Source organism: Rhincodon typus, chromosome 24 (assembly GCF_021869965.1).
Source record: "Rhincodon typus isolate 14 chromosome 24, sRhiTyp1.1, whole genome shotgun sequence".
Lineage (NCBI taxonomy): Eukaryota > Metazoa > Chordata > Chondrichthyes > Orectolobiformes > Rhincodontidae > Rhincodon > Rhincodon typus.
The window spans coordinates 44,492,369-44,505,158 of NC_063355.1; the positions used below are offsets into that span (position 1 = coordinate 44,492,369).

At 44.4% G+C, this 12,790-nt stretch overlaps 2 protein-coding genes across 2 annotated transcripts in view; both read left to right on the top strand.

The window, feature by feature from the left end:
* Positions 1 to 258: 258 nt before the first annotated feature.
* pus1 (pseudouridine synthase 1) lies at positions 259 to 12,071 on the top strand. The gene is made up of 4 exons (XM_048611760.1): positions 259 to 342; positions 3,284 to 3,421; positions 7,492 to 7,594; positions 11,084 to 12,071. Exons 1-4 carry the CDS (start codon positions 259 to 261, stop codon positions 11,815 to 11,817), a joined length of 1,059 nt encoding a protein of 352 aa, XP_048467717.1. The 3' UTR covers positions 11,818 to 12,071.
* The window catches only part of ulk1b (unc-51 like autophagy activating kinase 1), a 46,349-nt gene continuing 45,566 nt past the window's right edge, over positions 12,008 to 12,790 (top strand). The window contains exon 1 of the mRNA XM_048611761.1: positions 12,008 to 12,018. Within this exon, the coding sequence (XP_048467718.1) occupies positions 12,008 to 12,018 (11 nt within the window). The remainder of the gene's footprint in view (positions 12,019 to 12,790) is intronic.

Genomic DNA, 12,790 nt, shown 5'->3' on the forward strand with positions numbered 1-12,790 from the left:
GTGCCCTCGCGCACTCTCTCACGTGCCCTCGCGCACTCTCTCACGTGCCCTCGCGCACTCTCTCACGTGCCCTCGCGCACTCTCTCACGTGCCCTCGCGCCCCCTCCCCCGCGCCCTCGCTCTCACTCTCACTCTCGCTCTCTCTCTCTCTCATACACACACACACACACACCCCCTACACACTGGCCCCCTCCGTCACTGCACACAGTGTAACCCCCACCCCCATTTAGTACCTCCTGTGTGCAGAGACCAGTGCGAATGACTGAAGGGTGTGGATTGGAGCAGTTTGTTCTGTTGGAAAAAGCATGCAAAGACCTCAGCAGAAGAGATTGTGTTCGAATGGTACCAGATATTAGGGGCCCTGAGTGTTATTGGTAGTCTGCAAAACCTAGGGCTTGTTCTCCATCAGAGCAGAGAAATTTAAGGGGGAAATATGTATTCAACATGATGAGCAGTTTTGGTAAATAGGGAGAAGTTTCCAATAGTAGGAGGGTCATAACCAAAGGGACACAAATTAAACATAACATGCATAAGGGCCAGAGGGGAGATGAAGAAATATTCCGTATATAATTGTGATTCAGGATGCATCAGCAAAGGGCCGTGGAAGCAGTTTTGATAATTACTCTCAAAAGGGAAGAGGATAAATACTTGAAGGAAAAACATTCACAGGACCACAGGGAAAGCAGGATGAGATTAGCTTTTTCTAAGAGCTGGTGTAGACTTGATGAGTGAATGGCCTCCTGTGCTGCATGACTCTGTGAAATTAGTTGAACAATGGCTGACGAAACACAGTCCTTAAATTATTTTGAGACGATCTGTCTGTGGATCTGTAATATAACGTGGAAGTGGTGCTTGTAGTAGCTTACCAGTTGCTGTTCCACTCCGGTACATGTTAGAAATTAGTTGCGTATTGTGGAATTGTGTCAGGTGCAAGTCTAGCCATACAACAGCGGAGAGCTGAACAGCTCCTTGTGCCGTTGATATTGGCATACCAGCTGTTAATGACTAGATTGATTACTAGACTTCTATAGCTTGTTTACGAGAGTTCAACTTGTATCCTGTGTAATTCTGGTCATTCCATTCCCTCTGCCCTACTCTTCTCTGAAACAGAAATATTCAATATGTAAAGATATTTGGGAACAACATTTGGCCCATTAGAGATAGTAGGATCATTAGTGATAGTGGAATAGTAGGCCCATTAGATCCATGTTTGCTCTACGTAGAGCAGTCCAGTCTGCTCAGTCCCATTTCCCCTCCTTATCCCTGCAGTTTTGCAGCATTGTTTTCTGCAAGTGTTGATCTGAAATTGATAATTGTTTCCTCCTCCATTGCCCCGTAAACAGCATGTTCCAGGTTACTGCCACTGCATAAAAATGTCATCCCCCACACCTCCTGCCTTAAATTATAAATGTGTCCCTTAGTCTTTGTACTATCAGCTAATGGGAACAGCTTTTCTTTGTCTGTTGTATCTAACCTTATTTTAATCTTGTCTATCTGGATCAAATTGCCCCTCAACCTCATTATTTCCAAGGCAAAAATCTCCAGCCTCCTCAATTTAACCCTGTCCATAAAACCCCTCTCCCCTAGAATCAGTCGGGTAAATCTCTCTCCAAGACCCTCTCGGCCTTCCTAAAGTGACCAGAGCCAAGTGCGATACTGTAGTTGTGGCCTAACTAGAGCTTTAGAAAGGCTCATCATAACCTCACCTTGTACCTTGATTATTCCCTTGCTGTTTCTGTATTACTAGTCTAAAATTTACGATAAGGTGATCAATCCTCCCCAGAATATTACCCAGCAGTCACTTGGTCTACAATTGGCACGAATGGGAGCTGTTTGAAATGTGATAAATTTTTAGAGGACGTGTCAGACTTCTTTTGTTAATTAATTCAACGAATGTGACTTTTGCGAGCTGGCCCAGCATTTATTGTCCATTTCTAGTTGCCCATTGAGAAGGTGGTGGTGAGCTGCCTCATTGCGGTTCATTTGGTGTTGGTAAACTCATAATACTCTTAGGGAGGGAATTCCAGGATTTTGACCCAGCGACAGTGAAGGAACGGTGATACGTTTCCAAGTCAGGATGGTGACATGCTTGGAGGGGAACTTGCAGGGGGTGGTGTTCCCATGTATCTGCTGCCCTTGTCCTTCTAGATGGAAGTGGTCGTGGGTTTGGAAGGTGCTGTCTGAGGATCTTTGGTGAATTTCTGCAGTGCATCTTGTAGATGGTACACACTGCTGTTACTGATGGTGGAGGGAGTGGATGTTTGTGGATGTGGTGCCAGTCAAGTGGGGGCTGCTTTGTCCTGAATGGTGTCAAGCTTCTTGAGTGTTGTTGGGGCTGCACTCATCCAGGCAAGTGGGGAATATTCCATCACACTCCTGACTTGTGCCTTGTAGACGGTGGGCAGGCTTTGGGGAGTCAGGTGTATAGATTAGATGTCAAGTGGTTGTTTTCCTCTGACTGAGGTGTCTAGAGCAGTGGGGCACAATCTCATGAAGAGTCAGCCATTTGGGATCAAGGTAGGAAAAATTCTTCACATGAAAGATTGTGAATCTTTGGAATCCTTTTCCTAGATTGCTCACAGTTTGGGTATGTTGAAGGGTGGAATAGATAGATCTGAAAGGAATCAAGACACAGGGAGCAAGTGGAAGGTGATGTTGATATCAAAGGTCAGCTGGGATTGTCGTGAATCGTGGGGCAAGTTCAGGAAGTTGTATGGTATGTACCTGCTCCTGTTTGACATGTTAGAAATGTTAAATGTTAGAATTATTCAGCAGGCCAGGCTACACCCTCAGAGAGACAAACAGGATTAACATTTCAGGTTGATGCTCATCAACAGAACAGAAGATCTTGAAGATATAACAGTTTGATGCAATTACTGATGCAGGGGAAGAGTGGGTTTTGAGTGGATGGTGATAGGGTCAGAGGGGGCAACAGGGATGTGGGTGACGGTGGATGGGATCAGGGTGGGGTGCTGGAAAGGACAAGGTCTGTGATAGGATGGGAGGGCAAGAGACTAAATGACGAGCAGCTGGTGCAAGGGGAATGGCGAGAAGTTGCTGTCCCAAATAGAGAGATGGCAAAGTATTAAATACCAACCCAAGTGTACAGGATTGAAATAAGTCGGTTAGTATATGACCATTGTAGACTCGGGCTGAATGGCCTTTTTCAGCACAGTTTTTCTTTGCTGTATGAATGCAGTCAGCAATAAAGATGTGGATGAACATATGGCTCATTATCTTGCGTTATTAACAAATAAATGTTTTCTGGAATTGTCTTAAACAGAGAAATGTTGGATCGTCCCAGTTTAAAACGATTGAGGATGAGCTGGTGAATGCACTAGTAAAGGCCAAATGTATCCCAGAGAACCATGGTGATGATATGAGAAAAATGTCCTTTCAGAGATGTGCAAGGACAGACAAGGTACCATTTGTAATTTCTCTTTCTTGAAATAGGGAAAGAGTTTTTGTTTACTCAGCATGTTTTCCAGTTATATTGCTCATTGTGTAACAGAATGTCTTTTAACTGAGATCTATTGTGATCGCTCATGGAACTTTTGAGTAGGGACTCCCATTCACACTTGAATACATTCCAACATCTCTGCATTGTTAATTATTCACATTTTAACTGTAAATTATAGGAGCCTAATCAGACTGTGCTGTGGATAGATCTGCTCTCTGTACTTCTTTTTAAAATGGCAGAAAGTACATTTGGAGAAAATGCAGAAAATATTTAGTAGGAAGGTGCCATAACTGGGAGATTGCAGCTTTTGAGTAAGCTTTACTTTGGAAAAGCACCATCTAGTCCTGGACCAGCAGAAGCACCCACAGGCAGAAACATTCCATGTCCATTTTGTCAGGACCTTTCAGGATTTTATACACTTCAATCATGTCGCCCCTCACTCTTTTAAATTCCAGTGGAAACATGCTCATTCTCTCCAACTTTTCCTCATAAGACAGTTGGCAGCATTTGACCAGGTGTGGCATTAAGGAGCCCAAGCAAAACTGGAGTCAGTGGAATCAGGGGCAAGCTCTCTTCTGGTTGGAGTCATACCTGACACGTAGGATGCTGGTCGTCATTGTTGGAGGTCAGTCATCTCTGCAGGACATCCCTGTAGGAGTACCTCAGGGTGGTGTCCTAGGCCCAGCCATCTTCAGCTGCTTCATCAATGACCTTCCCTACATTAGGTCAGAAGTGAGGATGTTCACACCGTTAGCTTCTAAGATATTGATGCAGAACATGTTCAAATGCAGCAAGATTTGGACAGAACTCAGGTTTGGGCTGATAAGTGGCAGGTAACATTTCCATGACACAAATACGAGTCAGTGACCGTATCCAATAAGATAGAATCTAACCATCATCCCTTGACATTCATTGATCATCGAATCATAGAATCCCTACAGTGCAGAAACAGGCCCTTCGGCCCAACAAGTCCACACTGACCCTCAGAGCATCCCTCCCAGACCCATTCCCCTATAACCCACCTAATCTACACATCCCTGAGCACTATGGGTGATTTAGCATGGCCAATCCACCTAGCCTGCACATCTCTGGACTGTGGGAGGAAAGCGGAGCACCCAGAGGAAACCCACGCAGACACAGGGAGAGTGTGCAAACACCACACAGACAGTCGCCTGAGGGTGGAATCGAACTCTGGTCCCTGGCGCTGTGAGGCAGCATGCAAACCACTGAGCCGTCATGCCACCCTGTACTAAGTGTTACCATCACTAAGTCCCCCATACTATCAACATCCTGGGGTTTACCAATGAGCAGAAACTCAACTGGACTAACTGTATGAACGTAGTGGCTACAAGAGCAGATCAGAGGCTAGGGATCTTGCAGCAAAATAACTCACCACCTGACTTCCCAAAGCCTGTATTGATGCATCATCTACAATGCACGATGGCACACTGCCCACTTGCCTGTATGGGTGCAGCTCTAACAACATTCAAGAAGCTCGATTGGCAACCATTTACCACTTTCAGCATTCACTCCCTTCACCACTAACACACAGTAGCAGCAGTGTGTGCCACCTGCAAGATGTACTGCAGTAAGTCCCCTCTGATCACCCTTTCCAAACGCACGACCTCTACTACTTAGAAGGACAAGGGCAGTAGATACATGGCAACCTGTAGGTTCTCCTCCAAGACTCTATGACTAAGTCAGACACCATTCTGACTTGGAAGTATATTGGTTGTTCCTTCAGTGTTGCTGGGTCAAGATCCTGGAACTCCCTCCCTAACAGCCCCACACTCCAGAGCTGCAGACACCTCACCACCACTTCCTCCAGGGCAGTCAGGAAGAGGCAATGAATACTGCTGCAGCCAGCAATGTCCACATCCCATGATTAAATAAATAAAAACCTTCTGGTTCCAGGTATCATCCCAGTAAACCTACTCTAAACCACCCTCATGCTAACATCAGAGTTAACGTTTCGGGTCCAGTGACCCTTCTTCAAAGTTCTGAGGAAGGGTCACCGGATCTGAAACGTTCAACTCTGATTTCTCTTCACAGATGCTGCCAGAGCTTTTCCAGCAATTTCTGTTTTTGTTTCTGATTTACAGCATCCGCAGTTCTTTCGATTTTTATTCACATTTGTATCAAGTAAGGAGACCAAAATTGCAGAGATGTGGTCTGATTAGAAGCCTGTGTAAATAAAGCATAACATTCTTCCTTTAATTTTCAATTCCTGTCATGATAACGAATAGCATTCCATTAATTTTCTGAATCAACTGCTGTACCTGAATACTAATATTTTGTGACTAATGCAGTAGAACAGCTAGATGTCTCTGCACTTCAAATCCTGCAGTCATTCTCAATTTAAGAAACACACCCCTTCTTTATTCTTCCTGCCAAATTGAACAACTTCACATTTTCCCACATTATACTCTACCAGATGTTTTTTCTCATTCAATCTCCCTACCAGTCAGCAATCTCCTGTCCTATTCACAACCTACCTATGCATAAATTTAACCAGCAAGCCTTTGCTCTCTTCATCTAAGTCATTGATGTAAAGTGTAAAATACTGAGGCCCCAGCGCTGACCCCTGTGGGATTTCTCTTGTTATGTCCTGATGATCACTCAAAGATCCATTTATGCACACTCTGTTTCCTGCCTACCTACTAATCCTCTACCAATTCTAAAATATTACTTCCTACGTGAGCTCCTATGCAACTCCCTTGGCAGCCCACTCGATTGCCACTATGTCCACAAGCATCCACTCCCTCCACCACCGACACTCAGTAGCAGCAGTGTGTACCATCTACAAGATGCACTGCAGAAATTCACCAAAGATCCTCAGACAGCACCTTCCAAACCCACGACCGCTTCTATCTGGAAGGACAAGGGCAGCTGATACATGGGAGCACCACCCCCTGCAAGCTCCCCTCTGAGCCACTCACCATCCCGACTTGGAAATATATCGCTGTTTCTTCAGGGTTACTGGGTCAAAATCCTGGAATTCCCTCCCTAAGGGCATACAGCAAGTGCTCTGCAGCACTCCAAGAAGGCAGCTCACCCCCACCTTCTCAAGGGGCAACTAGGGATGGGCAATAAATGCTGGGCCCAGCCAGTGATGCCCGCATGTAATATGTTGACATGTTGTTTGGAAACTAGTATGTCTGCAGGCTTCCCTTTATCCACAGCACATGTTCCTCCTTCAGAGAGCTGCAGTAACTTGATTAAACATGATTTACCTCTCGCAAAACTATGGTGGCTCTTCCAAATTCCTTCTTTCTATCCATGTAAGTATAACCTCCTTAATGATTGATTCTATCATCATCTTCATGACCAATAGGCATCAAGTTAACTGGCCTATAGTTTCCTGTTTCTATCTCCCTCCCTCCTTGTATGGAAGGGCTATATTTGCTATCTTCCAATTTGATCTTATCTTTCCAGAATCTAGCAAATTTTGGAAAATTAACAGTGCTGCATCTGCTACCTCATTAGCATCCCTTTTAACACCCTTGGATGGGGAAGTCCATAGGGATCATCAAGTGTACCAGTGAATGTAGTCAGGTGAATATCCAACGAATGCCCCCTTCCTGAATATACTTAACCTTGACTGATAAAATTAACCCTGCTCTGTAAAAGACCGCAAAGATCTGAGCAGTAATGACCCAGGTTAGTTTTACCGTGCAAACCCCCGTTATCTGCAGCAAGTGTCTGAGTCTGACCTTTGTGACCGTTCCCACCATATCTCAAATCCTTTTCATTTCACAGTTATTCTGCAAGAGGAAATCGCATAGTCTGTAATTTATATTTTTATAATGCATTGCAGTAGAAATATGGGAGGTAATTTTAGCTAACTGTCCGGGTGGGAATTCTGCCTGATACAGTTGAATATCCTGCTCGGTGTTGATGTCTTCTGACTTCACTGCAGTGAACAGCTAACATTGCACCCAATCCCCCAGTTTCCCCGTTGTCAGCTTGGATTATACTTTACCCCATAATGTGGGGTCTGTTAAAATGTTGTTATTTTGGTTATTTTCCAGGGTGTTTCTGCTGCTGGTCAAATTGTCTCTCTGAAACTCTGGCTCATTGATGACCTGTTGGATAAGGTCAATGAACACCTACCAGCGGGCATTAAAATACTAGGTATATCATCTTTTAATTTGTGTTTTATACGACAATTTGGTGTGGGAGTTTCTGTATAAATATGATATACCAGGCTGAGACAGGAAATGTGTGGGCAAACATTAGTGTGAAAGGCAGTTATTTGAAACTGAAGCGGCAGATATGTTAATTGGCTTTTAATTGATTTACAGTTCCCCAGCATTGTTCAAGCCTCTCACTGTGGTGACCCAAGTTTTCTTTAGCTAGATGGACCGCGGAGGTTCTTTTCATTTTCATTCATGCGGGTGTGGGCATTGCGTCCCTAGTTGCCCCTTGAGAAGGTGGGGGTGAGCTGCCTTCCTGAACCGCAGCAGTCCATGTGCTGTAGGTTGACCCACAATGCTTTTAGGGAGGGATTTCCAGGATTTTGATCCAGCAACACTGAAGGAACGGCGATATATTTCTGAGACAGGACGGTTAGTGACTCGGAGGGGAACTTGTAGGGGATGAAGTTCCCATGTATCTGCTGCCCTTGTCCTTCTGATGTGGAGGTTGTGTGTTGTGGGAGGTGACATGGGAGGAGCCTTGGGATATAGTATGGACCACGAGGACCACAAATGAAACTTATACTTCTACTTCTGATCATCTGCATAAGTCAGAATGGTATAGAGGATGCCATTCGGCCTGTTGAGCTGTGCTAGCTTTCTATAGCACAATCCAGTCAGTTCCAGATCGCAAGCTACTGATAGTCATACGGCATGGGAACAGACCCTTCAGTCAAGCCAGTCCACGCCAACCATAATCCCAAACTAAGCTAGTCCCACCTGCCTGCACTTGGCCTGTTTCCCTCCAAATATTTCTCATTCATGTACTTATCCAAACACATCCACAACTTCCTCTGGGAGTTCGTTCTACACACGAACCACCATCTGTGTTTAAAAAAAAAGTTGCTCACGTGTTTTTTAAATCTTTCTCCTCTCACCTTAAAAAGATGCCGCATAGCCTTGAAATTCCCTATCCTAGTGAAAAAACACCTGCCATTCACCTTATCTATGCCCTGCATGATTTTATGATATGAGTAGATCTTGGTGTGTTAATTTACTCAGTGAATGTGAGCAATAGCTTTCTCTGTAACTCTCCAAATTCATACCAGATGTACCAATGAACAAATAACAAAGCACAGTGCAAATAAAAGCGAATTGTCTGAATGTTGAGGGTCAGATAGTGGGGATGGGTGGCTCCTAGTCACCGGTTTATAAATTAACCACGTTGCAGTTGAGAAGTCTTCCCATAATAGCACTTTGATGAGGTTCACTGTCTACGCACATTTTTTAATTTCCATCCTGCATTTTAATGTTTCTGAAGGTGGAGGCCATTTGGCCCCATTGAGCTGCCTCCTCCATTCATTAAAATTGTGGCAGATCTGATTTCTCCTACCCCCCCCACAAAATGCTGCAACTCCCTCCATGTCCAAAAATCAGCAATCTCTCCCTTGACTTTCCTCAACGACTGAGCACCTTTTGGAATTCCAAAATTCCCAATTCTGAGTGACATTTCTCCTCCTCAGTCTGAAATGGATAAGCCCCTTATTGTGAGACTATGACCCCTACCTCCGTCCAGACTTGCCTGCTGGGGGAAACATCATCTCTGCATCTAGCCTGGTAAACACTTTAAAAATGCTTACATTTAATTTAGATCACTACTAATTCTTAATTCCAGAGAACGATAGCCCAGACTGCTGAATCTATCATAGACATGACCTTCTGTCCTGTTGCAAGCGTTTTCTCCTTCAGTTAGGGAAATCGAAACTCTGTACAGTCCTCCGGAGCTCTGATTCTACTTCCCAGGGTCGGTATTCAAACCTAGGAGAAATTTCTGTTCCACCAACTCACCTTTCGAAATATCTGCCCTCACTTTGTTTTCCATCCGGAGAGGATGGGCTAGACCTGGGAGTGAAATGTAAAGTTCCCTTGGGAAGGCCTACCTCAAGGTTCCTGCATGTGTTAAAAGTTTAAGATCAAGATTCAAACTGAAAACACACCTCTTGCTTTCACCCCCTCACTCTCAGTCCCCATCCGTGCCAACCTCTTGTCCATGTATCCACCCCCTCATGATCTTTCACCCATCCTGTGTCCAGCTACCCATGGTCCCTCATACTGCATATGCCCCCAAATCTACCTCATGGCTGTTTATAGCCTTGATACCCTCTTACAACCTAATACCAACTCATGTCTACCCATCACTCTTTGCCTTTCCCTTTCCTTGCCAATTCACCTATTACCAAGTGTGTGCATAACTCAGGTGACACCTTGAAAGAAAGTCGTTATTTCCGTTGATATCACCTCTCTGTTCCTTTACGAAAGCAAACATTTTACTCCAGTTCTCAACGTTTCAGGTAAACAAAAATATCCATTTTAAAAGCAGTTGGATCTGTCCCATCCAAATGGTCACTTGATAGGGCCTCTATTGTGAAATTAATTATTTTGGAAATCATCCATGAAGCACAAAAACTACAATGTCTATGTGAATGGTTAGAACCATAGAATTTTGCACCTTTTGTAGTCCCAGTGAGTTTTTGTACTTGTTACACACAAGCAACCTTTTCACAATCCCAAAGAGTGCCTCACCTCCTCCACAGATGTTTTGGCAACAGCTATCATGAGGTGCCTTCCCTCTAGGAATAGGAGACATTCCTCCAGCCTTCACTCATTCCACTCACCTGACACATCTGGTGCTCCACTTATGCCAACCCGTGCAGCCTTATGCCTTGTACCCATCCCATAGACCCTCATTTACCCTATGTCACCCAATGCCTCTTTTACCCATCCTCATGATTACTTATACCCCTATGCTACCTTAATCCCTACTTCCACCCATTACCCTTTTCCCCTTCGCCTATCACACAAACTCAGTGAGTGTCCCTATGAAGGCTTCCAGTTTTGACCAGGGAGAAAGTTACAATGGATGCTATTGGCTACTGGTCACCCTCTGTTCCAGAGCCATGAAGGATTAATTCTGCAAGATCATGTTGGTGAGTATTGATATGAAGAGACTAATACCAGGGAGAAGAGCAGGAGGGGAGACCAAATAAACCATGTTTTTCAAAATCAAATGTAATGAAAATTACAGGGCAGCACAGTGGCTCACTGGTTAACACTGCTGCCTCACAGCACCAGGGACCCAGGTTCAATTCCACCCTCAGGCAACTGTCTGTGTGGAGTTTGCACATTCTCCCCTTGTCTCTGTGGGTTTGCTCCAGTTTCATTCCATGGTCTAAAGATGTGCAGGTTGGGATGGATTGGCCATGCTAAGTTGCCCACAGTGTCCAGGGATGTTAGGTTAGGTGAGTTAGCCATGGGCAATGCAAGGTTACAGGGACAGCAAAGGGGGATGTGTCTGGATGGGATGCTCTTTGAAGAGTCAGTGTGGACTCGATGGGCTGAATGGCCTGCTTCCATATTGTAGCCATTCTATGATTCTATAAAATTGCCAGCAGATTGGTCTCATCAGATGCAATGCCTTCTTTTTCAGGACTAAAGAGAGTAACTGGGAGATTCAACTCGAAGAACACCTGTGATGCTCGGACCTATTTCTATATGCTCCCAACCTTCTCCTTTGCCCACAAAGACCATGACAGGCAGGATAGAGAGTATCGTCTCAGCAGTGACGCACTGAGCCATGTCAACAGGCTGTTAGCCAGCTACAAGGGGACCCACAATTTCCACAACTTCACATCTGGGAAGGGTCCAAGAGACCCCAGCGCTAAGCGATACATAATGGAAATGTATTGTGAAGAGCCATTCGTGAGGCAAGGCATGGAATTCGCTGTCCTGAAGGTGAAAGGGCAAAGTTTCATGATGCATCAAATTAGGAAAATGATTGGATTAGTGATTGCCATAGTGAGAGGTTACGCCCCAGAGTCCATCATGGTTCGGAGCTGGGGCGAGGAAAAGGTTGATGTCCCAAAGGCTCCAGGACTGGGGCTTGTATTGGACACAGTCCATTTTGAGAAGTACAACAACCGTTTTGGCAATGATGGAGTTCATGAGGCACTGGAGTGGCATGACATTGAGGACCAAATAATGGGATTTAAAGAAGATCATATCTATCCAACCATCATCAAGACTGAAATTGAGGAGCAGTCCATGGCCAGTTGGCTGAGTACATTACCAATCCATGATTTTACTGCCACAGCATCAGGAGTTCAGATAAATGAGAATCACACCAAGGTAATATGTACAATCTGTCCTACTGCCAGGAGCTAATGGTGGCAAAATGGCACTGTTGGTAGATTATTGAAGCAGGCACCCAGGCTAATGCTCTGGATACGTGTTTAAATTTCCCAATGGCAACTGGTGGAATTTACAGTAGTAGAAATCCGAAATTGAAAGCTAATCCCAGCAATGGTAGCCATGAAATCACGGAGGGTTGTGTAAAAACCCGCTTGGTTCACTAATGCCCTTTAGGTAAAGAAATCTGCCATCCTTACCCAGTCTGACCCATATGTGACTCCAGACCTACAGAAATATGGTTGACTGTTGACTCTGATAGGCTGCACACATCACTCAATCCAAAGCCAATTAGGGATAGGCAACAATTGCTTAGCAGCACCGGCCACAACTCTCAAAAAGTGTACCTTCAATTTTTTATTTATATTACACGTAGGACGTAGGTGTCATCGGCTGGGTCAGCATTTATTGCCTGTCACTAGTTGCCCCTTGAGAAGGTGGTGGTGAGCTGCCTTCTTGAACCGCTGTAATTAAAACTTTTACAACGCAGAAGTTATCGTAGGCTAAGTTTTATTGGATTTCTGTTTACCAAAATTGCTTTTAGGGACTTTTGGAATATTCGTGCCAAGAATATTCTCAATGTTCTCCACCTTCAAACCATAAACATGCAAACATGCACAAATATATTCAGATGCTGGTACCTGAGTACTGATTATAGATGTGAAATTAATTTATTTACTTTGATTCTAACAAAAGTGTGAACAGTTAAAGCCATCTGTCCTTCTGTTATTGCCTGTGCAGTCTTTGTGGTCTTATACAGATCAAAACCCCCCACACCTAGAAACAAATTGATACTTGAAATCTTGAGAGATTTCATTGGAAGCAGTAATTGGAAAAATCTCCAGAGGGATAATGAGAATTCTCTCAGTCTGAATTATCAGGGTCTGGAACCTTCTACGTCTACAACATCAGTGGGAGCTGATTCCCTAAGTAATTTGAAAATTGAGTT